Source organism: Oreochromis niloticus, linkage group LG19 (genome assembly GCF_001858045.2).
Source record: "Oreochromis niloticus isolate F11D_XX linkage group LG19, O_niloticus_UMD_NMBU, whole genome shotgun sequence".
Lineage (NCBI taxonomy): Eukaryota > Metazoa > Chordata > Actinopteri > Cichliformes > Cichlidae > Oreochromis > Oreochromis niloticus.
This window is the reverse complement of record NC_031983.2, coordinates 29619157-29642902: the sequence shown is the minus strand read 5'-3', so window position 1 is coordinate 29642902 and position 23746 is coordinate 29619157. Positions and strand designations below refer to the sequence as shown.

General features: G+C 46.5%; 1 protein-coding gene and 1 long non-coding RNA gene across 2 annotated transcripts in view; one reads left to right on the top strand and one right to left on the bottom strand.

Annotated features, from left to right (window-relative positions):
* The window catches only part of mipol1 (mirror-image polydactyly 1), a 60226-nt gene that overhangs the window by 27798 nt on the left and 8682 nt on the right, over positions 1 to 23746 (bottom strand). The window contains exons 2-9 of the mRNA XM_025900974.1: positions 9953 to 10028; positions 9526 to 9581; positions 8916 to 9195; positions 7100 to 7193; positions 6827 to 6932; positions 5886 to 6012; positions 3061 to 3094; positions 2807 to 2977 (exon numbers count right to left, since the gene is read on the bottom strand). Of these exons, the coding sequence (XP_025756759.1) occupies positions 2807 to 2977; positions 3061 to 3094; positions 5886 to 6012; positions 6827 to 6932; positions 7100 to 7193; positions 8916 to 9052 (669 nt within the window). The 5' untranslated portion in view covers positions 9053 to 9195; positions 9526 to 9581; positions 9953 to 10028. The remainder of the gene's footprint in view (positions 1 to 2806; positions 2978 to 3060; positions 3095 to 5885; positions 6013 to 6826; positions 6933 to 7099; positions 7194 to 8915; positions 9196 to 9525; positions 9582 to 9952; positions 10029 to 23746) is intronic.
* Positions 11842 to 17232, top strand: LOC112843116 (uncharacterized). The gene is made up of 3 exons (XR_003215258.1): positions 11842 to 12564; positions 16317 to 16465; positions 16589 to 17232. It is a non-coding gene; the product is annotated as an uncharacterized LOC112843116 (long non-coding RNA).

Below are 23746 nucleotides of genomic sequence, written 5' to 3'. Positions count from 1 at the left end.
ACACCCTCTCTTCTTCTTCTCCTGCGAGGATTACAGCGGCATTTGAAACATATTTCAGCGTGGCGCTGCAGTAGAACGAGGGCGGGATTAAGGTGTTACCGTGGAGGGGTGGTGTTAACGCAGAGGGGCGGGGTGTTAAAAGATGGCAACGCACTGATATTGTTGGGGGTTAGCGGCAGTAGGCCAGGTGATGCTGAAGTGATGCTGATACGGTGGCAAGTTTTGTGGGGTTAATGGAGGCGGAGTGGAGGTGTGAGAGGTTTAAGATGGCTCCGCATGGGGGCGGAGCCAGCAGAGGTGAAGGTTTGAAAGAGATCATAAACACTATTTGTGCAGAGCAGCCAGGAGAGGAAAACATGGAGCTGTGCAGGGAGACACCATCACCTGCAGTTCCACTAGTGTCCACTAGGTGCTCTGACCCAACCTGTTCACATGTGTAAAAGATTCAAAGAAGAGCATGTAACGTGTCATCACAGCGCTGACATCAGCAATCAGATGTCAGGTGACTCAGTACGACACCTGCGCAAAAATACTTTGTTGGTAACTGTCGTGTTGACAGAAGTACGAGCAGAGCCAGTCAGTTCCTGCATACAGATCAGGTGACACCTGGAGACTGTAAAAGTTACTCCCCCGTCACAGGTGAAGCTGTGCTCCTATTGGTTGCTGAGTGCTGAACACCTGAACAGGTGCAGAGTTCTGGATCCTGTTAATACAGACACCTTCTTCTCCTCCAAAATTCACCACTTCCTTCCATCTTCATCAGGTCTCATCACTCCTCTGCTTTCCTGACGGCAGTTGCCATGGTTACTAGAGCTCAGCTGTGCTGCTGCAGGCCTGTTCCCATGGTGAGCACAGTCTGTCAGATGAACAGATAAAGATTTTTCTGATCTGCCAGCAAATCAGGAGGAGGGTGGAGCTTCTGAGCCCGCCACCCGCGCGCGGCATGCTGGGAGTGCCAATCCTGCTTTCCGAGCCCCCCTTCGATTGCCCCGCTCTCTCTCTGTCATCCCTCCATCAGTCAGACACCCCCCCCCAACAGAGAGCAGTTTGCAGTTTATGAGTCTGGGTGCATTGTGGGTAATAAATCTCTGTGGGTCCTGTAATAAACTCTGTGAACTGAGCGCCGATAATAATCACAGCCTGAGACCACAGGAACACGTTTTCAAAGTAAAAGTCCAAACTCTGAGGCCTGTAATCAGCCCCGAATCAGCTCTGATTGATTATTTACCAAGTCTGACTCAAACTGGCAAATCTGAACGAAAGCCTCTGAAACTGATGCAACATCATCTACGCACAGGCGGCTCGCCGTCAGAGCTAGGTTCAAAGGTCACAGCGAGAAGATGAGGAGGAGTTTCTGTGCTTGCTCTGACATCATGAGAACGATTTATTAAAGACCCCGCCCCCATAGGGACTGATTGGTCAATGTCAATAACAGCAGAGATCGCCTGTAAAACAATGTTCCCGCCATTTGGCCCCCATGACTTCAAAAGACTGTACACAATGATGGCTGAAGCAGCCAATCAGGAAACGTGACAAAAAATGATCACTAGTTGATGAATGTGTGTGTAAGGCAGAGTGTGTGTGTGTGTGTGTGTGTACGGATGTTAACATCTTTGTGGGGACCAAAAATTGGAGGATTACTATACCTTTGGGGACCAAAATCCCGGTCCCCACGAGTTTCAAGACATTATTGAGACTCAAAATGTGGTTTTAGTGTCAGGGTTACAGTTAGATTACGGTCAGGGTTAGGCTTTCATTTTTGATGGTTAGGGTGAACGGCTAGGGAAAGCATTATGTCAATGAGATGTCCCCACAAGGATATAAATACACAAACAAGTGTGTGTGTGTGTGTGTGTGTGTGTGTGTGTGTGTGTGTGTGTAAGAAAGAGATAGAGAGTGTGACTCTGCCCAGCTGTTGCCTGATGTTAACCTCCACACCAGGAGGAGAGGAGATGTCACCCAGGTGAGAACAGGAGTGTGTAGTGTGAGGAGGGAAAACACCGGCAGTCTACCTGTGTGCCTCATTTTAATATCAGTGTGTCCATCAGCGTTGGTCTGTAAGCAAATCCCAAGCGCGCGCGCACACACACACACACACACAGGTGAGTAAACAGCAGGTGTTCAGCAAACAGCGTGTCGGCTCGTCTCCGTCTGCTGTCAATATTTGTGTGTCTCTGTTTTCACCGCATTCTAAATATTCACGTTCTCATTCAAACTCAAATATTTGAGGTCTGAGCGCCGTAACCCAGGCGACACTCCACCGGGTTAAACACGCCGCTTAGCAACGCTGCTGTCAGAACATGATGACACAGAGAAACCTGCAGCTCGCGTTTGTCACATGACTGCTCTTAAGAGTCTGTTCTTATTAATAACCTGGGATTTCTCGTGAAGACCCTCACAGTGCACTCAGGATCATCACGCCAGTCTGGATGACCGGCCGAACCAGAACCCGGTCCAGTCCGGCCCGAGGCACTAAAATCCTGCGTTTGCTGACTCTGTTGTGGTCACGTGGTTTAGTTCAACAGCTCGAATCGTATAAACGTTCAAGGAGGGAATCCCGGACGCTGTAGCTCCACTCTGGTCTGTAACCCACCTGTAAGAACACACACCCGCGCTAACAGAGTCTTACTTTACGTCTGCTTGTGTCCACTCACAGCGGAGGAGTCGATCGATAACTGCCGTTCTCCTGAGAAATCGTCTGTGAGCAGCCAGACCTTCATCTCTGATCAATAAATCTGATCCGTGAATGGATGACAAACACAGGTGTTCGCCCACTCTCTCGGAGCGCACAGGTAAACAGACTCACCTTGGCGGTAGAGCCGTCCCTCTCCTCCATCACGGCCTTCATCTCCTGAGCTGTGATGTCACTTCGCCGTTGCCGTGCCAACCAAAGATGCTGGACCAGAACTGAGCCGAACTGCTCGATTTCCTGGACGGAGTCGGCGTCACTGATGCGCCGCAGGAGCTCATCCACATCCTAAAACGCACACGGAAGGAAACCGATCAGAACATCAGACAGCCACGAGAACCTGCGGTCATCAACATGCCACCACTGTTTACCTGATCGCCATCGTCCAGGTGGAAGCACTCTGACCTGACAACACACAGATGGACACACATTAGACTAACCGTCGCTCACGGTCTTAGCAGCAGGTGAAGGCCGGAGCTGCTTTGAACAGGTGAGCTAAACATTTTTAGCAGATTTGAGTTTTAATTTTAGTTTAAGAGAAAAAAACTGAGCATCAGTGTTTTTGGTCTCTCTGGCCGCCATTAGAGGCGAGTCAAAGCTCGCTGGTTTCTATCATGATGAGAAAAGTTCAGATGCCTCTAAACACACCGTCATACAGCAGCCATGAAACTAACAGGTGGAGCAGGAGGAGCACCTGCTCAGGTAACGGGTGGAGGGACAGAACGGCAGGAAGGCTGTCAGATAAACGAGAGGAGCTTCTTCTGTTGGACTAAAGTGGAGACGGCAGGACAACAACGCTGTCCCAGAACACGGAACATCTGGAAACAGCTGCAGATGATCCTGAACACACCCGTTCATCCTCAGAAGACCACCTGAGTCGCTCACCTGACTAACTTCATCAGGGTTCGAGGGGGTGTGTTCATCCAAGCCACTACCCTAAACCTTAACAAGTAGTTTTAATGTAACACGTAGTTACTTATTTGGTTAATGAGTTAATGATCTGCTTCTACATTTGTTTAGTTTTTAGCTTTTGGTTCCTAAGCTGGAAATCCGACCCTGCAGGACTCTAAAGTGGGAACACTCTCTGTCGCCTTATGTTCCTGCAGCTGGAGCGCCGCCGCACAGAGGACAGAGGACAGCGTTGGTGGAGAAGCCACAAGATCCAAAGTTTTATTGTGACAGCCGGACCGATGAGGCCCGGCAGAGCTCATTGGTCCTGCAGGGTTCTCGGGGTCAGAGTTCAGTGGACCCTGGGTGTCAGCCTCCTGAAGCTGGATGTTTCTGGTTCTCTGAACACGAAAAGGTTTCGGGGCGCTCTGCGTCCATCTCTGAAACACAATACTTCCTTTTCTCTGCCCCTCTCTATGAAATGTGACTTCGGTGTTCAGGTGGTCCCGAGTTCATTTCTGTGCGGTGAGTCTTAAATAAAACAGCATGTGAGGATCAGGTGAGGGGGCTGGAGCGGCCTGTAATCGGGCCCTGTAAGGCTGGCGGCCCCCGTGTTTTCTGCCGCTGACCAAATTAAAGCCGCCGCAGCCTGTGAGATGACCCGAGCTCCTGCAGCTGGGCAGTAATTTGGTCCTCGCTCCCCGAAGCCCACCTGAAACCTGCTGTCTTCTTTGTGAGGCTGCGAGGGCGTGGGTCGGGCGGAGCTTCATGCTCGCTCTCAGCCTGACGGTGGACGTGCAGCTGGTAACTAGCTGATCTGCGCTCTCCTCCTGGGAAGCTCTTTCATTTAGCCGGCTGCTGTTTTCTGTAATAAACTGTAATAAGGTGGCCGAGCCGCTCGCTCCGCGGGGAGCAGCAGGTAATGAAAGACTGGCCGCCTCCAATAAAGCTCCTCTAACACCCTGCTTACAGCCCATCGAGCCCGGCTCAGCTCGGCTCGGCTCGCTCCCCATCATTAACACTCCCACATAGCTTGCCTCGACAGAAACACCCCACCGCCGCCGCCATTAGTAGGATCAGATGAGAAAGAGAATTCATCACTTCACAGAATATTTCAGAGAAACGTCCCAGACGTCTGAGAGACGTCTGAGAGAGGTCTGCTTCCGACCTGAGGGTCAGGACCTGGAGTCCATCTTTCATCCACAGGTTCAGGGACCGCGCCTGTTTCACGTCAAATCGATCAGACGGCGGTCAGGTCAGTGAGCGCCGTCTGAGGCCTCAGCCTCAGCCCAGTTCTGTTTCACGGCACCATAATCACATTATTCATGCGCACACACACACACGCACACACAGGTTGAGGCCGCCTCCTCCATCAGGAAAACACACACACACACACACACACACACACACACACACACACCCTGAGTCCTGACAGATGGAACATGCTCCTCCATATTCTGTCCCTCATAAAAAGGATTGTGGCCTCCAATATCAATTACCCTCTCATCATGGGGGGAGGAGGTGGGGGCGAGGGAGGACGGGGGAGCAGGATGAGGGGGGGTATTATCTCTAATTAGATTTTCTGCTCTATTTGGCTGCTCCTCCAAGAGGACGAGAGCTCATTTCACAGCCCTTAACAGGGCTGAGGAGGTGCATAATGAGGAGGAGGAGGAGCAGCAGGTTGCTCCTCCGTCAGCACAGTAAACATGTTTCACATGTAAATAAAAGAACAAACAGATTCTCCTGAGAGGAGACGACAGCCGCTCTGTTTATGCAACAAACAGAGCCGACACAAACCTCGCAACATCCGCGGTTCCTCTTATTAATCATTACAGAACCTCCGCGTTATTGATCGCTGTGATCAGAACAGCCAGAACTCTGTCTGCCTCCACCGCCAGACCCCAAACATCCCGACACATCCTCTTCAGCACCACCCGAGGTGGAGGCCTCTTATCTACACATGTGGCTTTAGCCAGGGCGTCAGGCCATCCACGGGGTCCTGCTCTTAGTTCTCAAGAGTTGTACTGTAATTCTACAGGGTTCTACTATTGGTCTACTGTTGGCCCTAAGAGTTCTACTGTCAGTCCTTTCGGGTTTTATTTTCGGTCCTCAGTGTTCAACTGTTGGAACTCAGAATTCAATTATTCTATTGTTCTATTGCTGGCCTTTGGAGTTCTAATGTTGGCCCTCGTAGTTCTACTGTCAGTCCACGGGGTTCTACTGTTGGCCCTTTAACTTTAGAGCTGCTTAAAGCTCTTCTCAGGTGATAACGGACTTTAATCAATTGACAGGAAATGATGAAACTTACTCAGCCGCCTGCTGCAGTCGATGCAAACGAAGCAAAGCCTCGTCTCTCTCCTCATTGGCCAGCAGGAGTCGTGACATCAGAGCCTGATCTCTGTCCTTCTGAGCTGCCAGCACCTCCTCCAACACCGCTGAGGAGACAAGGAGGAGGAGGACAGGACAAGTTTGAGGATAAATTTCAGTAAAAACAGAATTTTTTTTTCAGTTTCTCTCCAGACTGATGGACCAATGAGAGCAGAGCTCATGATTACCACGCCGTGTGTGTGTTCAGGGGTAATAACACAGAGATGACCACAGTACTTCTGAGACTTGGTGCACACAAAATTAAAGTGGAGACTCTGTTGGTTATTAAAGTGCACCAGTTCTCTGAGTGGGAAGCTTTTTACTCTGGACAGGTCTTCTCTCTCTGTATTTTTATATTCCATCTCTTTACTGGGAATGATGGAACTACACCATCAGTTCTTTCAGCTGCTGAAAACATACATGACATACAGAACATAGAACTGACAGGCAGCGGGACCGTGCATGACGATTTCATTTAACGACCACAGAGGGCGCTGATGAAAAAATGACCGAACAAAAGTTATATTGTGATCTGTGGTGGAGGGAGAGCTGTGTTACTGTGATGATCCTACCAGATTACACACACACACACACACACACACACACACACACACACACTCAGCTCAGTTAAATCAACATCACATGTGAGTGTGATTGCTGGTTAAACACACACAAACACACACTGTTCTGTTAAACTAACAGCTGCCACATTAACTGTCATCTCATTACCACTGCTGTTGTTTTAATTAGCGCATGCAGTCGTGTGTGTGTGTGCGTGTGTTAAACAGTGTGCATGGAAAATATTCAAATATTTAAGAAGTCGAGTTTGGATCCGATCTGATTACGAGGAGAGTAAACTGTGACACTCTCCCTCCTCCTCACCTGCAGGTCTCTCCCAGTCTCGGGCCTCCCTCTGTTCCTCCCTAAGCTCCTCCTCCACCTCCCTCCTATGCAGCTCCTTCTCCTTCTGAACCAGCTGCTGCTGCAGCTGAAACACAAACACACAAACACCTCCTGCTGCTGCTGGACACCATATATATGAGGTGACTACAACTCCCAGCAAAAAACATCCAGTCAGTGAGGTTCAGACCCAGTCATGAGACCAGAGTAATGTAAGGGGTTAGAACACGTGTGTGTGTGTGTGTGTGTGTGTACCTTGTTGTTGACCTGTCTCAGGGCGTCGAGCTCCTTCAGTAATAGCGAGATGTTTTTGTCTCGGTCGCTGCTCGGAGGCCGGGCTGATGCAGAGCTGCAGCACAGAGATGATGTCATCAGTGACAACCAATCACAGATTAAAGAGTTGCAGGTCACGGAGATGTTTGTTTCTCAGCGTACGTTTCTATGTGTGTGTGTGTTAACGGTGTCCCCTCCAGCGTGTGGGATTGGACGACTGAAAGCTTCAGCGGCGCACACAGAGCTCTGAGACATCACTCTCAGGTACCTGCTGTTGCACACCATATTAGCATATCTGTAACGGGACTCGTTAACATGTTTTAAATGTGCTGCTCTGAAGGTGGGCTAGTATTTTGCACACTGTGAGAACATTAACTAAAAACAGAGAAGTGTTACACATTTATCGGCAGCGTGTCCTCGCTGCACCCGCAGCGGTGTACATCCAAAACAGATGGCGGCGGCGCTTCGCTGCAGTTTCGGTTCAGTGAGATTGAGTGGATTTCGTCACTGTGGCCAGGCCAGCGGCTGGAGCGTACGAGCAGGTCGTCTCTGTGTGGATTAGAGACTCATGACTGCAGCAGCTCAGAGAAGATGAGACGCTCTGTGGAGAAATCTGCTTTGTTTCCTGTTTCCACTTCCTCTGGAGCGGTGCGCCCGTCGCAGTGACGGTGAGTTCAGTGACAGTGGGCGGGTAAATAATGCATCTGTCCTCCTCCTGCAGGTTTGTAATAAAGCAGATCTCCTGCGGATGGATGCTGAGCTCCACCTGAGCCGTCACGTTCATCCACAGAGATGACACGCGGTCCAGAAAGCACGCCGCCTCTCACTGGACTGAATTACCACGCTGTCTCACTTTAAGCACGCTTAAATGGATGGATCGGCGGGCTGCATGTGAGCAGGTACATCTGTGCACCATCAGCTCATCACCTGCAGATCTTTTGGTTTATCTGGAACTTTTGGTTGACCGACACCGAGGACAGTGTCAAACCGAGCGGCTGTTTTTTACCGTTCTCGTGGTTGGAAGTTCCTCAGCAGCCGCCCGCCGCTCAGCGAGGCTCTGATTGGTCAGGCCTCAGCGTTTCATTAGTGTTTCACCTGTGTGTAGTGAGGTCAGGTGTTTTAACGGGAGGTCACGGCCTCACTTTATCAGATGTGAGGCTGCGAGCTGCAGCAGGTTTAATAAGCAGCGGCTGATGTTCGCCTCTAATTCTCTCATATTACCTTAAAGGTCAGGCTGCGTCGTGGCTTCGTAATAAAGCGGGTAAATAAGACGCTGAGTGTGGCTCACTGTGTCTTCTGTAATTGACTGTTTCTGACTTTATAACATCAGCTGCTTCTAATCAAGCTGCTGCTTTTACTATCTTTCTATTTCGGTCTCGCTCCCACTAATCAAATCAAATCTAAATTTAATAGCTCACATTTCAAACAGTGATGCAATTCAAAGTGCTCCACAAATTTATTTCAAAATGCATCAAAAGACAAAAGAAGCAAGAAAAATGACAGAATCTAAAGAAAGCAGAGCAAGTTTAATGAAAAGCAATAAACTTTTTAATAAAGCTCACTGTGTGGGGGCTCTAAACATATCACATTAATCTGTTCAAAAAGCACCAAGAATACGGCAGCATGGAGGCTCCAATATCGGCCACGTTATTACTGAAACGTGTAATAATCTATAGCTCGGATATATCTGAACAACTTCTCACAACTCCAGCGCTAAAAACCCGAAACTTTTCCACCAGACTGTCTCCAGAGCAGTTGGCCGTTCTAACATCTCATCGTCGGCACTGCTCCCACTCACCTGTCCACAGCGGTCACCAGGTGTCTGCCGAGGGAGGGGCTAGCAGGATCTCCGGATGCACCACTTTCATCTGCAGTATCTCCGCAGCTCTTTGCCCGAGGAGAAAGACCTCTGCTGGCCGAAAGGTCCACTTCCATCTCTCCTGTACCTCCCAGTCGCCTGGAGGATAGCGGGGACACAGACTTCCTGCAGGATGGAGGTGACACAGGAGAGGCGGACCCTCTGTAGGATGGAGGTGGAGGGGAGCAGGAGGTCGACGGCTCCTGCAGGTGCTGTGGAACTGAAAAGACAGGTAAGAAGTCATTTGCAGGTGAATATTTTACATTTCCTGATCAAAGAGTTCAGGAACCAAAGAGCCCCGTGATCATGATCAGTTTGTGCTGCTGAAGGTCCGACATTCAGCAGCGTCTGGCTCACATCTTTAAATACGAATTAACCCAGAGCATGACGGGACTTCATTTTGGCTCTAACCCTCCCATCAATAACACGCTGTGAAGCCCACATGGGTCACATTCATCGCACTCCAGTTCGAAATGCATGAAAAGTGTAAAATAAACACTTAACAATGTATCTGAGGTAAAACTGTACCTACGATGGGGGTGGATGTTACCTCGAGGCCACGTGTGGTGGTCGTAGTTCAGGTCGGGGCTCAGGCTGATCTCTGATCTGTGAACATCAGGAACAACATGAGGTGACTTTCGCTGACCTCTGAACAGCAGCAGCATCCGCGATACGGACACGATCAATGAGTCATCCCAGGGACAGCTCAGAGACTGAGAGGCCAAGATGTTGGAGAATGAATGTGGAGGATGAAGGTGGAGCTGTAGACAGGAGAAGCAGAGGAAGAGCTCAGAGGTTCACAAGGATCGTGGATGTAGGAGGAGGACATGCAGAGGGCTAGAGTGACAGAGGAGGATGCTGGGATAGGAGGAGATGGAGGCAGATGATCGGCTGTTGGTGAAACCACACATTCAGCTGCAGCTAATCTCCAACTTTACCTCCACCCTCACCCATAGTCTGACAGGTACTGCACTCACCCGTTGGAGCTGATGAGCTGGGTTCTGGTAAGTCCAGGAAGACGCTGTCGCAGCTCCACGTTCACTCTGGGATTAGCTGGAAAAAAGGAAATGACAGCTAAAGCAGACAGAAACTAAACACCCCCTGTCCGATCACCCACCTGTGCAAACACTCGCCTGTCCGATCAACCTGTGCGAACACCCGTTTGTCCGATCACTAGGGATAGGTATCGTGTAGAGATGGACCGATCCGATATTACATATCGGTATCGGTCCGATACTGACGTAAATTACTGGCTCGGATATCGGAGAGAAATAAAAAATGTAATCAGATCCATTAAATATAAAAAAACCCACCTCACAAAACTTGCTACACGCGTAACTCGGCTGATAACCGTAGCACGTTGCAGCAGTGTGCGTCACGTGATAGAGCGGCTGTGTGTATTTGTAGCCTCGCTACCAAACCAGCATTTCATCTCCGAGGAAGTTATCCCAGAGAGAAGTAAAGCAAGTGTGTAAGTTCATCTCTGAATGTTTGTAAAGCGTTCCCACGTTAAGCTTAACAACCGATATATGGAGCGACTGCCTCTCTCTCCCTCTGTCTCCTGCTGCTACTTCAATCATGAAACTGATCAATGATCAGCTGATCAGCTCTCTTCTTTGTGTTTGGCCCACTTTGCACCAGAAAGAGGAAACCAGCGGCTGAACAACAGCAGCACGTTTAAGCTTGATAAGCTGTTGTTAGAATGTATTTAATATTACTTTCTACACCAGGATCCTTTTCTACGCAGCTGACGGCTGGTAACTGTGCAGGGGCGGATCTAGCAAAGTGTAGCCAGGGGGGCCGATAGGGCATGAACAGGGAAAAGGGGGCACAAAGACATACTTTTCTTTCTTATTCTCATTTAAAATGTCAAGCTTTTAATAAATAATTATCTGAATCTTACACCCAAAGTTTTAATCTGATGTAAAATGTATAGAAGTCCATTACTGTATATAGTAACTGTTAAGTCTAATATACCCTAGTAAGCTATAGTACTTTTTCCTTTGGGAAGGTACCATCTGTGCAGTCTGCAATTCTGTAGAAGAAAGATGTTGAATCTATTTAATTATTCTTGAAAAATAATTTATTTCTGTGCATTTTTTTCACACTGCATCAAATTAAAGTTGATTACGTCGATTAAGCATCATGAGGTGGAGGGTGGGGGGGGTGGGGGGTTCCCTATTTTCTTTTCCTGGGAGTTTGCAACCCTAGTAGTTAGGTTGCTTAATATTTCTGCTAAGTACTCTTTAAAATACCAGAATAGGGAGGATGGAGCAGGTTTAAGTTTATTAGATTGATCAGTGTTGCTGAACTATGAAATATTTTGAGCGCAGTGTATTATTTTTTGTTTGTTTGTTTGTTTGTTTACATACAGGTATAACAGAATAGCTTTAGTGTTGTTGTTTATTTAAACTTGAGTATGAACTTATACAAAATGCAGCAAGATATTAAAAAAACAGTTTTATTGATTAAAAAACACACTATATCAGATTCATATCGGTATCGGCAGATATCCAAATTTATGATATCGGTATCGGTATCGGACATAAAAAAGTGGTATCGTGCCATCTCTAGTATTGTTTAGGTTTTATCCGATACCGGTGCCAAACCGGTACTTTTGAAACGGTGCCAGTGCTTAAATAGTGCTCGAACCGCTGCTTGAAGAATGGAGAACACAAACTTTGTCCAAAAACCTCATGTTTTTATTTTTAGCAATCTCTTTTTTTCTGCAAAATGATACCGAAGTTAGCCTTTTCTGTTGAAACTCTGGGTCCAATGACAGGCACCACACCCGCAGTAGATGTGCTCGGTGTGAGGTCTTGCAGCAAGCTATCAAATACGGCGCATTTCTCGGCTTTTAAAAAAACGCTATGCGTCGCCAGGTGTTTCATCAGATTCGAGGTGTTACCTCCTTTGCACAGTATCACCTTAAAGCACTTGTTGCAGGCTGCTGAGTTTGCATCTTTTGTTGTGTGTATCTTTTGCCTGTCCGATCACCCGCCTGTGCGAACACCCGCCTCTCCGATCACCCACGTGTGCAAACACCCGCCTGTGCGAATACCCGCCTGTCCGATCACTCGCCTGTGCGAACACCCGCCTGTCCGATCACCCGCCTGTGCAAACACCCGCCTGTCCGATCACCCTGTGCAAACACCCGCCTGTCCGATCACCCGCCTGTGTGAACACCCGTCTAATGAATTACTCTCAGCTGTAAACACACAATGTCAAGTCTCTCTCTCTAACCATCTGTCATGTCCCGCCCTCTCTCGCTCTCTCTCCGTCTGTCATGTCCCTCACCCTCTCTCTCTCTGTCATGTCCCTCTGCTCTCTTTCTGTCCGTCTATCATGTCTCCCGCCCCGTCACCCTCTCTCTCCTCGTCTGTCATGTCCCTCGTCCTCTCTCTCTCGCCCACAGACCCCTCACGGACCACCTGACCCATCCACGACCCCATACTGGGCCCACAGAGGAACAAGGAGAAGCAAGAAGCAGACGGGAGGATGGTGGCAGGATGTTCTTTCTGTGAGCCTCTGCAGACTGATCAGACTTACAGCAGAACCAAGAAGGGACTGAAGTTTTCCACTCTGATGGGTACTGATTAGGCCCTTCGTGACCTCTGACCAACCCCAATTCAATTCAATTCAATTTTATTTATATAGCGCCAAATCACAACAGCAGTCGACTCAAGGCGCTTTATATTGTACAGTAGATCGTACAATAATAGATACAGAGAAAAACCCAACAATCATATGACCCTCTATGAGCAAGCACTTTGGCGACAGTGGGAAGGAAAAACTCCCTTTTAACAGGAAGAAACCTCCGGCAGAACCAGGCTCAGGGAGGGGCGGGGCCATCTGCTGCGACCGGTTGGGGTGAGAGAAGGAAGACAGGATAAAGACATGCTGTGGAAGAGAGACAGAGATTAATAACAGATATGATTCAATGCAGAGAGGTCTATTAACACATAGTGAGTGAGAAAGGTGACTGGAAAGGAAAAACTCAGTGCATCATGGGAATCCCCGGCAGCCTACGTCTATTGCAGCATAACTAAGGGAGGATTCAGGGTCACCTGGTCCAGCCCTAACTATATGCTTTAGCAAAAAGGAAAGTTTTAAGCCTAATCTTGAAAGTAGAGATAGTGTCTGTCTCCCGAATCCAAACTGGAAGCTGGTTCCACAGAAGAGGGGCCTGAAAACTGAAGGCTCTGCCTCCCATTCTACTTTTAAATACTCTAGGAACAACAAGTAGGCCTGCAGTGTGAGAGCGAAGTGGTCTAATAGGGTGATATGGTACTACAAGGTCATTAAGATAAGATGGGGCCTGATTATTTAAGACCTTGTATGTGAGGAGCAGGATTTTGAATTCTGGATTTAACAGGAAGTCAATGAAGGGAAGCCAAAACAGGAGAAATCTGCTCTCTCTTTCTAGTCCCTGTCAGGACTCTTGCTGCAGCATTTTGGATCAGCTGAAGACTTTTCAGCGAGTTTTTAGGACATCCTGATAATAATGAATTACAGTAGTCCAGCCTGGAAGTAATAAATGCATGAACTAGTTTTTCAGCATCACTCTGAGACAGGATATTTCTAATTTTAGAGATGTTGCGCAAATGGAAGAAAGCAGTCTTACATATTTGTTTAATATGTGCGTTGAAGGACATGTCCTGGTCAAAAATGACTCCAAGGTTCCTCACAGCATTACTGGAGGCCAAGGTAATGCCATCCAGAGTAAGAATCTGCTTAGATACCATATTTCTAAGATTTTCAGGGCCGAGTACAATAACCTCAGTTTGATCTGAATTAAGAAGCAGAAAGTTAGCGGCCATCCAGGTCTTTATGTCTTTAAGGCATTCCTGCAGTTTAACTAATTGGTGTGTGATACCAGGCTTCATGGTTAGATAGAGCTGCGTGTCATCTGCATAGCAGTGAAAATGTATGCTATGTCTTCTAATGATGCTGCCTAAGGGAAGCATGTATAATGTAAACAGAATTGGTCCTAGCACTGAGCCCTGTGGAACACCATAATTGACCTTAGTGTGTGAAGAGGACTCTCCATTTACATGTACAAATTGGAGTCTATTAGATAGATATGATACAAACCACTGCAGTGCAGTACCTGTAATACCTACAGCATGTTCTAATCGCTCTAATAGGATATTATGGTCGACAGTATCGAACGCAGCACTGAGGTCTAGCAGGACAAGCACAGAGATGAGTCCACTGTCAGAGGCCATAAGAAGATCATTTGTAACCTTCACTAAAGCTGTTTCTGTGCTGTGATGAGCTCTGAAACCTGACTGAAACGCTTCAAATAAGCCATTCCTCTGCAGATGATCTGTTAGCTGTTTGACAACTACTCTTTCAAGGATGTTTGATATGAAAGGAAGGTTGGAGATTGGCCTATAATTAGCTAAGACAGCTGGGTCTAGAGATGCTTTTTAAGTAAAGGTTTAAATACAGCCACCTTGAAGGCCTGTGGTACATAGCTGATTATTAGAGATAGGTTGATCATATTTAAGATTGAAGCATTAATTAATGGCAGGACTTCTTTGAGCAGTTTTGTAGGAATGGGGTCTAAAAGACACGTTGATGGTTTGGAGGAAGTAATTATTGAAGTTAACTCAGAAAGATCAATTGGAGAAAAAGAGTCTAAATGAATATCAATGGTACTAAAAGTAGCTGTAGATAATATTACATCTGTGGAACTATTATTGGTAATTTTTTCATCATCATTAAAATTTTATTTGTGAAGAAGTTCATTAAGTCATTACTAGTTAATGTTAAATGGATGGTTGGCTCAATAGAGCTCTGACTGTTTGTCAGCCTGGCTACAGTGCTGAAGAGAAACCTGGGGTTGTTCTTATTTTCTTGAATCACCACAAAACACCACTACTGTCTGCAGAGCTCTCACTGTGAGCTTCTCGGGTGGAGGACTGTAATCTTCTCCAGGGGTCAAAACCTATAGAGGTCTCGATGACATCAGGTTACTTCCTTTGAGCCTGCGACTCTTCCCGGAGAGTTTCCTGGTTTTGCCTGCTTTTAGTTTCCTTTTAAACATTTTTCTGACACTTTTTTTCTTTGTAATGTTTTATTTTGTTGCTCCTGCAGATCTGTGAGGGGCCCGATCAGTAAGGAGGATGATTATCTGCTCCTGAGTGTGAAGCAGCTAAATTTCAGTTATTTCTGAATAATTTGTTCACTTTGAAACTTTTCTCATTTCCTGCCGTCCTCCCCCATCCTCCCCCTCTCTGATCTCCTTGTGGACTCAGAGCTAATTGAGCCGCCGGCTCTCCTTATTATTCATGTACAATTACAGATGTGATAATGTGCTTAAATCCTTCTAAATGACCGTTCATGCCTCGCGCTTGCTTTGAAGTCTCGTCAAAGATGGAAAATCTGCAGAAAAAAGGGAAAACGCAAAGGCCAATCAGAGTGCCAATCTACATTAACCAATGAGGCGAAGAGGGGGGACACGCCTCCCCCCACCTCCCCCCTCTTTCTTCATGTAATATAAACTCAAGTCCATTAATTTTTTAAGCTGTTTTTAATACATTTTGTGCAGAAAGTTTGGAGCGCTGAGTGTCGGCTGCTCCAGCTGACTGCATGAATATTAATGACGGTGTTACGATGATTAAAGAGGCTTCAGCTCAAATCCAACACAATCCGCCTGTGATCCGGCCCGCCGCCACCACACCGCCGCCACGCCGCACATGAATTTAGATACGGACATTAAGCCGAGGAGACACACGGCGAGCTGGGGACGCTCACGCACACGCGTGCAGAGTAAACATGAAGCCAAACACACTCCGAGATCAATCGATCAGCAGGAAACCTGCTGCTCTTCAACAAATGAGCGATCAATAAAAGCGAGACAAAATCGCTCCTGTCGATCAGAGAGGAAATCGACTGATCAATAACCAGAGAAAATACCTCATGGTCATGCCACCTGAACATGTTTTTCATGAAAATTAATCTTAAAACAGGAACTGCCTTTCACAGCAAACTGAAGGTCTTTTTGGTCTGAGTAAAATCACAGTCCACAGCCTGCAGGTAGCACACCTGTGCCCTGATCTGTTTCCTGTTACAGGGCAGCTGATAACGGTCACTCATTCTGAGTTCAGGAAGAAACGGAGGAAACGTCTCAGATTTATTTGGTTAATCTGGTCCAGGCGTCCGTTTCCTCTGGCCGCGGCGGACGTAACATCTCCTTTTCATACAAATTAAACTGAATCCATGTTTCACACCAGTCTCACTATTTTAATTATTCTCCACTTTTAATTCAGGCAATTTCTTTCTTGAACTACATAGCCCCCGTTTACTTCCTGTTTTCTTGTCTTTGATTTTTAGGTCTGGCCTCTTAAGCACTGATCAGTAAATGCTCATTATTAGCAGTAAATCCTGGACGTCATCTAAAACATCCTGCAGCTCCGTCACAATCAGCTGTTTCCTGTCCTTCATCTTGGAAGCTGCGACACTACGAGTGCAGCCACAAGCTGGTAATTGATTATTGATTTATAGCACACAGAACCGGGTTAAAAAGGTCATTTCTACTCAAAGTGATCAGGACAGAAGAAATGATGCCATTTAAATATATTTAATGTTTTCATTTAATTTGACAGCGATGAACCACTTTGATGTGACTCAAACTGAAATTATCTGAGAAACTTCACACACACTACTGGAGGACATTTATCATCACCTGAAGACGATTCCAGGTCCAGCTGTACGATCAGCTGACCCCGGCTGTGGGTCCACGTTCTAGCCTAACTGACGCCATTCTGACAAAAACAAGGACATCCTGAAACCTGTGGTGGCGAAAGACTCAGTGAACAGGAACAGAGCAAAGGTCACGGCAGAAACACCACTAACTCACCATTTATAGGTCACATTCAGTCAGACTGTCAGAATAAAAGCAGCTGAACCCTGAAATGATCAGATTATTGATCCGCGATCAGCAGGAGACTCAAATCATTCTCACGATTTGGCTTTCTAAGACCCGTGAGACAGACAGTGGAAAACACACACGCACACACACACACAGACAGGGACAAACACACGCTTACACACACACAGACAAACACACGCTTACACACACACACACACACACACACACACTTTGGTCAGTAGATTTAATTTATTGAGAGAAAAGTAAGACAAAGGCTGAGTGAGGCTGAGAGGGAATGAAGAGCAAGAGGGAGGAGACAGTCGTTTGAACAGTGTTTAATCTGCAGAGTGGGTGGTCCACGGACACACACACACACACACACACACTCAGTTTTATTGTTGTTAGATGGGTGGGCTGCAGACTCTGGTTTGTTTGAACAGGCTGAAGTAGCTGCTGCTCTCTGTGCAGGAGTGTGTGTGTGTGTGTGTGTGCGTGCTTGTGTGTGTGTGCGTGCATGTGTGTGCGTGTGTGTGTGTGTGTGTGTGTGCGTGCGTGCTTGTGTGTGTCTGCGCTCACGCTGGCATTTCATAACATTTGTCTTGTTTGGATCTAAATTGTGATTCCTACTTTGAGCAGAGCTTTTATTTTGATAGTGTGTTGCAGCTTTACCTGTAAAAACACTTCCTACCTGCAGGTGGCGCTCCACATCACAAGCTGCTGAATTCATCGACAAATGATTTATGGAAAACTACTGTTACTGATACAGCTCAAGGGAATATGACCAATCAGAGGAGAGATATGCAAATTAAAGACCAAAGAGCTGGTAAAGCAACAAACGCAAAACAGAGGATATCGCCGCGTCTTGACACTCCAAAGACACAGGAAGTAAGACGCCACCAGCACAGTGTGACGCCCCAGGCTGATGATGTGATGGAGGGCTTCCTACCACACACATAGGAACAGAAAAGGCCCTCAAAATCATCTTCATCGTCTGAAACCTCTGAACAACCAGACGGTCGTTATCTGCTATCGCCTTTTCCCGCATTCCAGATACTTCAGACCTCGGATGTCGAAGTGACATCACTCATGAGTTAGCGTGTTCCAGAAAAACAATTCAATTTTTTTGCTTGATGCACACTAGCAATGATTCAGGTAAGAAAATCCTAGAAAGCAGATTCTGCTCATCTGGACGTTGTGTTTTCAGGGGGAAAACAGTCTCATCCCTCATCAAAGGGACTGAAGAAGTTGCTTGTGGCTTCTTTAATGAGTCTCAAACACACCAGCGGCAGTACAGATTCCAAGTTCTAACCTCTACTTCCTGTGGGGCTGCTTCAACTTTCCAAGTGGGAAACCCGAGTTGAGGGGGCGTTTCACAAAAAATTTCCAACTTTCTAGTCTTATTGAGGAGGGTGCGTCTCCTAGCAGAATGAAGTAACACCTCTACTTCCTGTTTAATTGTCTAAATTTGGTGGTATGCTTAAATGTTTTGAGCTTTCAGAGCTTTGTTTCTGGACATCCTTTCACATTTACAGGATTCATAGCGTTTTGACCATGTGCAGGTGAGTCATCACCTTTGTTAAACTTCATGCGACCTGAGCTGCAGGATCCAGGTGACCTCTACGTTTGGGTCAGAGTAGTAACACCTTCACTGTGTCCTTCATACGTCCTCAGTAACCTTTGAACTCAAACACGTCCTGACTTGAACCAGACGCTCCCTCTGTGCTCCTGCTTCACCTCCACAGCTGTTTAAACATCTGGAGCTCTTAAACATAAAAGAACTCTGTGAGCAGCTCGGGTCAGATTATTGATCAGCGAGAGGCTGAAGGAGCTGAAATCTGAAGATCAGAGGTGAAGAGGAAGAGGAGGTGCGAGTTCAGATGAGAGGATGAAGAAGCAGTTTGGACTCTGTTTTAATAAAAGGAAAAGAAGAAGCTGCCCTCACGCCCTTGTGTTCAGCTCACTGCCGCCTCCTGCTGGCTGCCTCCTCCTCCTCCTCCTCTCCTGCAGTTGACCTTCATCACTTTTCTCTACTAAATCACAGAAAATAAAATCCCACTTGGGTAATAAAGTCTTCCTTCATTTTAATTCAAACCTCTGAGGTTTAAGTTAATCTGACCCTTCGTTTTCACAATACCTCTAAAATCTGACCAATCAGAAGACAGAAAAATACAAAAACCAACCAAACTTCACGTTACTGATGAAAACCTGAAATAGAAAATCTGCCCGCAGCTCCCAAATCCATCATTCATGGCCTCGTCAGGCACCGACCGCATACTTTATTTTTATCATCACGCCATTTTTATTCTCTATTAAATAAGAAATTCATACATTTAGTACACATTTCGGCTTCAACCCATCTGCTTCTGAACCGCGTCCACAACTTGAAACCTGGCTGACGATACAGCAGGTCTTCATCATCATCCTCACCATCAATCATTACACCAATAACATTAATATGATAACAACAGTAACACTAAGATTCAGCAACATCTCTTCTCATTTTCATTAATCAGCAGCTCCGACTGTTTCAGTCGCTGCCACAGCGTTTGTATCATCATCATCGTCACTGTGTGAGTGAGGCTCCTGGCACCACAGAAGAAGAAGTAAACAGAGACGCATATGGAGGCACCGGGCGACTCAATACTGTGTTTGTTTCCTGCACAACTGTTTCACACGCAGAGTTTGATCTGAGCGAGGACGCCGACAGACGACGGATTATCACCACGGGTGGGGGTGGCGGGGGGGTGGGGGTGATTTAAAAAAAAAAAAAAAAACTGTAGCTGCAGCTTTTCTTCTTCTTCTCCTTCAATAATCAAAGCACATTCTGTCTGCATTAAAGGATGAGCATCATCCCAAAGACGATCTGCGTTTAAATGAATAAATCAATAATCGATGGAGCTGCGGCGACCCCTGTGTGCCGCTCACAGACTGTAAACAAAGTCTGGACTTTGCCGTGGTGATGTCACCCGCTCACTCGTTCTAAACATGCCTCTTTCTGCTGAAGCGTCCTGCTCGCTAAAACGTGAGAAGTGATCACGTCAAACACTTCCTGTCAGTCATGGAGATGAAATGAGAGTTGCCTTGGTAACCAGCGATCACGGCTGTCACTGATCTCCAGCAGGTTTCATCCTCTGTGTTAACACGAGCCTCTCAGCTGACGTCTCACCCCAAACACAAAGTCCAAATATACCCATGTCCTCGAGACACATTTACACAGCAGATTACTGAGCGTGCTCAGTAACCACGAGGAGGAGGCTCTCAGAGCTTGGAGGACAGCTGATTTTGAACAGGACTCTGTCCCTTTGAGCGGCAGCAGGGCTCTGATGTGAAGGAGAACAGCTCTCCCTGGTGGACATTTGCTGACATCACCTCAGGACCTCAGGCTGCTTCCATCAGGCTTATTGATCATCAGATTTATTGATCTTCGTTTCATTTTTCTGCATATTTTCTGGTTTTATTTCACTCTTAAAAACACAGACGGGTGTTTCAGATGGGTTGAGCTTCACTAGAATTCGGCTGATTTATTTTATGGAGCCAGTAAATTTGCATCAATCAAACTCATTGATTCAAAACTCAAAATCATCAGCATGCGAAACACGAAGCTCAGGAGATGCTGCAGACAGGACGTCAACTTCCTGTCTAAGCAATGGGGCGGGGTCTGATCGACCAGCAGTGCCAGGCCGCTTCTCTTCTTCTTCATGCCTCACTGAACTGATCACAGAGGTAGGTAGGGACCGCACAGCACGCAGCAGAGGGCCGCCAATGACCCGCCAGCCACACTCTGAACCACTGGACTCTGACTTGAAGTACCCTGCTTAGTAGTAGGATTTACAGTAATATTACCTGTGTTCACATATAGTATCTGTGGTATTATAGGCAGTGTTGGTCAAGTTACTTGAAAATAGTAATCAGTTACTAATTACTGATTCTCCAATAAAGTAATCCAGTTACTTTAATGATTACTTATTTTCAAAAGTAATTAGTTACTTTATTACTTAGTTATTTTCTACAAACATGATACACAACCTGAATACGTAATACCGCCGTAGACCTTTCAGCCCAATTCTATTTTTCCGCATAATCCATCATATAAAATGTAATCAAATGGAAAAGCCTCTTTTAAAAAATAGTTTTATTCGATTTAATCTTTTAACTTTATGCATCAGGCAAAAATTAAATTATATGCAACATTCTTTGACTTGAAGAAATGTGTTTAACATTTAAACCTATGTTCTGCATATTCCAGCATATAAAATAAAATCATGTTTTATGTTTACACTCTTTCAAATAGATGCAAGTAAAACACAGCAGAAAAGATTCAGCAGCTCTTAAATCTATTGCCAGCTGTTTAGCAGGAGTGGGGCAGGTGGAGGTTTGCCCACAGCGGTCATGTCAGTGGGAGGATCTGGGGGTTTCTCTGTGAATGTCACGTTCCCGTGGCGGCGTGCTCGCTGCTCGCTCAGATTTGAAGTTTAACTTTTCGCTGTAGAAAGAAGAAAACTTCTTTCTACAGTTTTTTTTTTCAAGTAATGAGTAAAGTAATCTGATTACATTACTGCCCATCTCTGATTATAGGTGATATTACCTGTGTAGTATCTGTAGTATGTACAGTGGTATTACCTGTGTACATGTCCACCAGAGAGTCCTGGAGCTCCTTGCTAGGGGTCCATGTGGGCTGACTGGTCTCCTCTGGACTTTGTGATCTGGTTTCCCTGGAAACACAAACGCACACTGATATCAATCACCACTGTCATAGTTGCCTGAGGTCGGGGGGCGGAGCTAAATGCAGCCAAACAGAGAGCCACGAGGGAGCATCACTCAGAGAACCAGAGTGACAGGGAACCCTTTTATCTTTATAGTTTTGTTTCAATAGAGACACATTTGAACAGCGCACCTGCCTCAGCACTGGAGACAAGTGCCGTTTCTCAATTCTCAAGTACGTGAGTACGTACTCGCGTTCTCGGCGAGTACATACTGGCCGAGAACGCACGGGAGTACGAACTCGCCGAGAACGCGAGTACGTACTCACGTACTTGAGAATTGAGAAACGGCCTTTGTCTGAGTTTTGGACGAAATGCATTCTGGGATATTTAGCTGTACCAAGTCCACACAAGTCACCACCGATGCATGCTCGATAAAACGGGCGGAGCGAGAACACATCCGGGACTTTTTCGCGTTCTCGGTTTGATGCGTACTTCGAATTGGAACAGTACTTGGTCTCCGACTGATGACGTATCACGAGTACACGAGAACACAAGTACGCACAAGTACGCATATTGAGAAAGGCCCAAGAACCTGCTCTCCAGGCAGGACAATCATGTGACCTCAGGTCATGTAGCTGTTTAATCTGTAGCACCCTGGGAGAAACCCACACCTGAAACCAGGTGACTGTCCAACACAAACATTTACATTGTGACCTGCAGCAGCTCTGACAGCAATAAAAACTGGTTTACAGGTTTGATGGATTTTCTGCTGATTTATTGATGTTATTGATTCATTTCTTAGAACACCTCAGAGTGACTCATGATTCCTGACCTTTTAAACAGGAAGTAAAGTCTGATTAACGGTAACGATGTCAGAGGTAACGAGGTGACCTTCATTAGGTAAAAGAACCTGACTGGTCATTCCTGCGGTGGATTCCCGTGGTAATCAATATTCTCTCCACGTGAATCGTTTCCCTTATCATTACACAGAGCACAGCTAGCCCCTCTCTCCCTGTCAGCAGCTCCAACAGCCAATCAGATGGCTCCTTTATGACCCAAACCTCAAAGCGGCGCAGCCAGTCCCTGGAATTATTGATCCAAAACAGGTTTAACTTGAATTCAACTTCAACAGTTAGGTGTTCAACTCTGGACCTAATCACTAGATTATTACTTATCAATTACTGATCGATCAGTTCAGCCTGTCTGACAGATTATTGATCACCAATTAGTCAGTTCTTACTTGAGTTGGAGCTGCAGCTCATTGATCTTCCTTTTTGCCCTCTGCAGAGCAAACTGAACATCTGCCGCTCTGCGCGACGCCATCGCCACAACTTCACCTGCCTGAGAGCACGCCTCAGGTAACCAGGTTACACATCGAGGAGGAGCTGAGCTGTGACTGGCTGACAGTTATGTGAAGGTTAAATATTGATAAGGTCACAGGATCAGGTGACTCGAGAAAAACAGGATCTGTTTCACAGTGATGTCACAGTGAGGCCTGCTCTGATTGGCTGTGTAAAGATGACACAGTGAAGCCACAGATTTCTTAATCACTTGTGTTTATTGATTATTTGTGTGTTATTGGCCTTCGGCATCCTGCAGCAGTTTGTCCAGCAGGGCAGTGTCCACACGGTGCTTCATCACAAACTGACCATTCAGGTGGAACACAGGTATGTCCCACCTGTACCTGTCCCACCACAGCCGGTTCTCTGGGAGGCTGATGTCCACCTGCTGCAGGACCAGCTGACACACACACACACACACACACACACACACACACACACACACACACACACACGTAAAATACGAGGAAAACATACAGACGTTCTTATTAATACTATCGTGAACATGGCAATCAATCACATCCCAGTCTATCAATAACACATCATATATCAGCCTATCAGTCATCACTGATCGATCAGTAACGTCAGTTTAATTCCCTTTAAACTTTATTAACAACAGTTTCATAACAAGCTCCTCACCCGGTGTCTGAACGGCTGCAGCTGCTCTTTGGCTTCATTACACAGAGGACACGGATCCTGCAGAGTACAGTAATCTGATTACACACGATCTCAATGTCTTTACCTCCACCATGCAGGTCTTGTGACCGGGTTCTCGCCGTTTTCAGGATGTAGGGTTAGATAAAAATATTCCCAGATGTGGGGGACTGCTTGATTTAATCTTCTTCATAA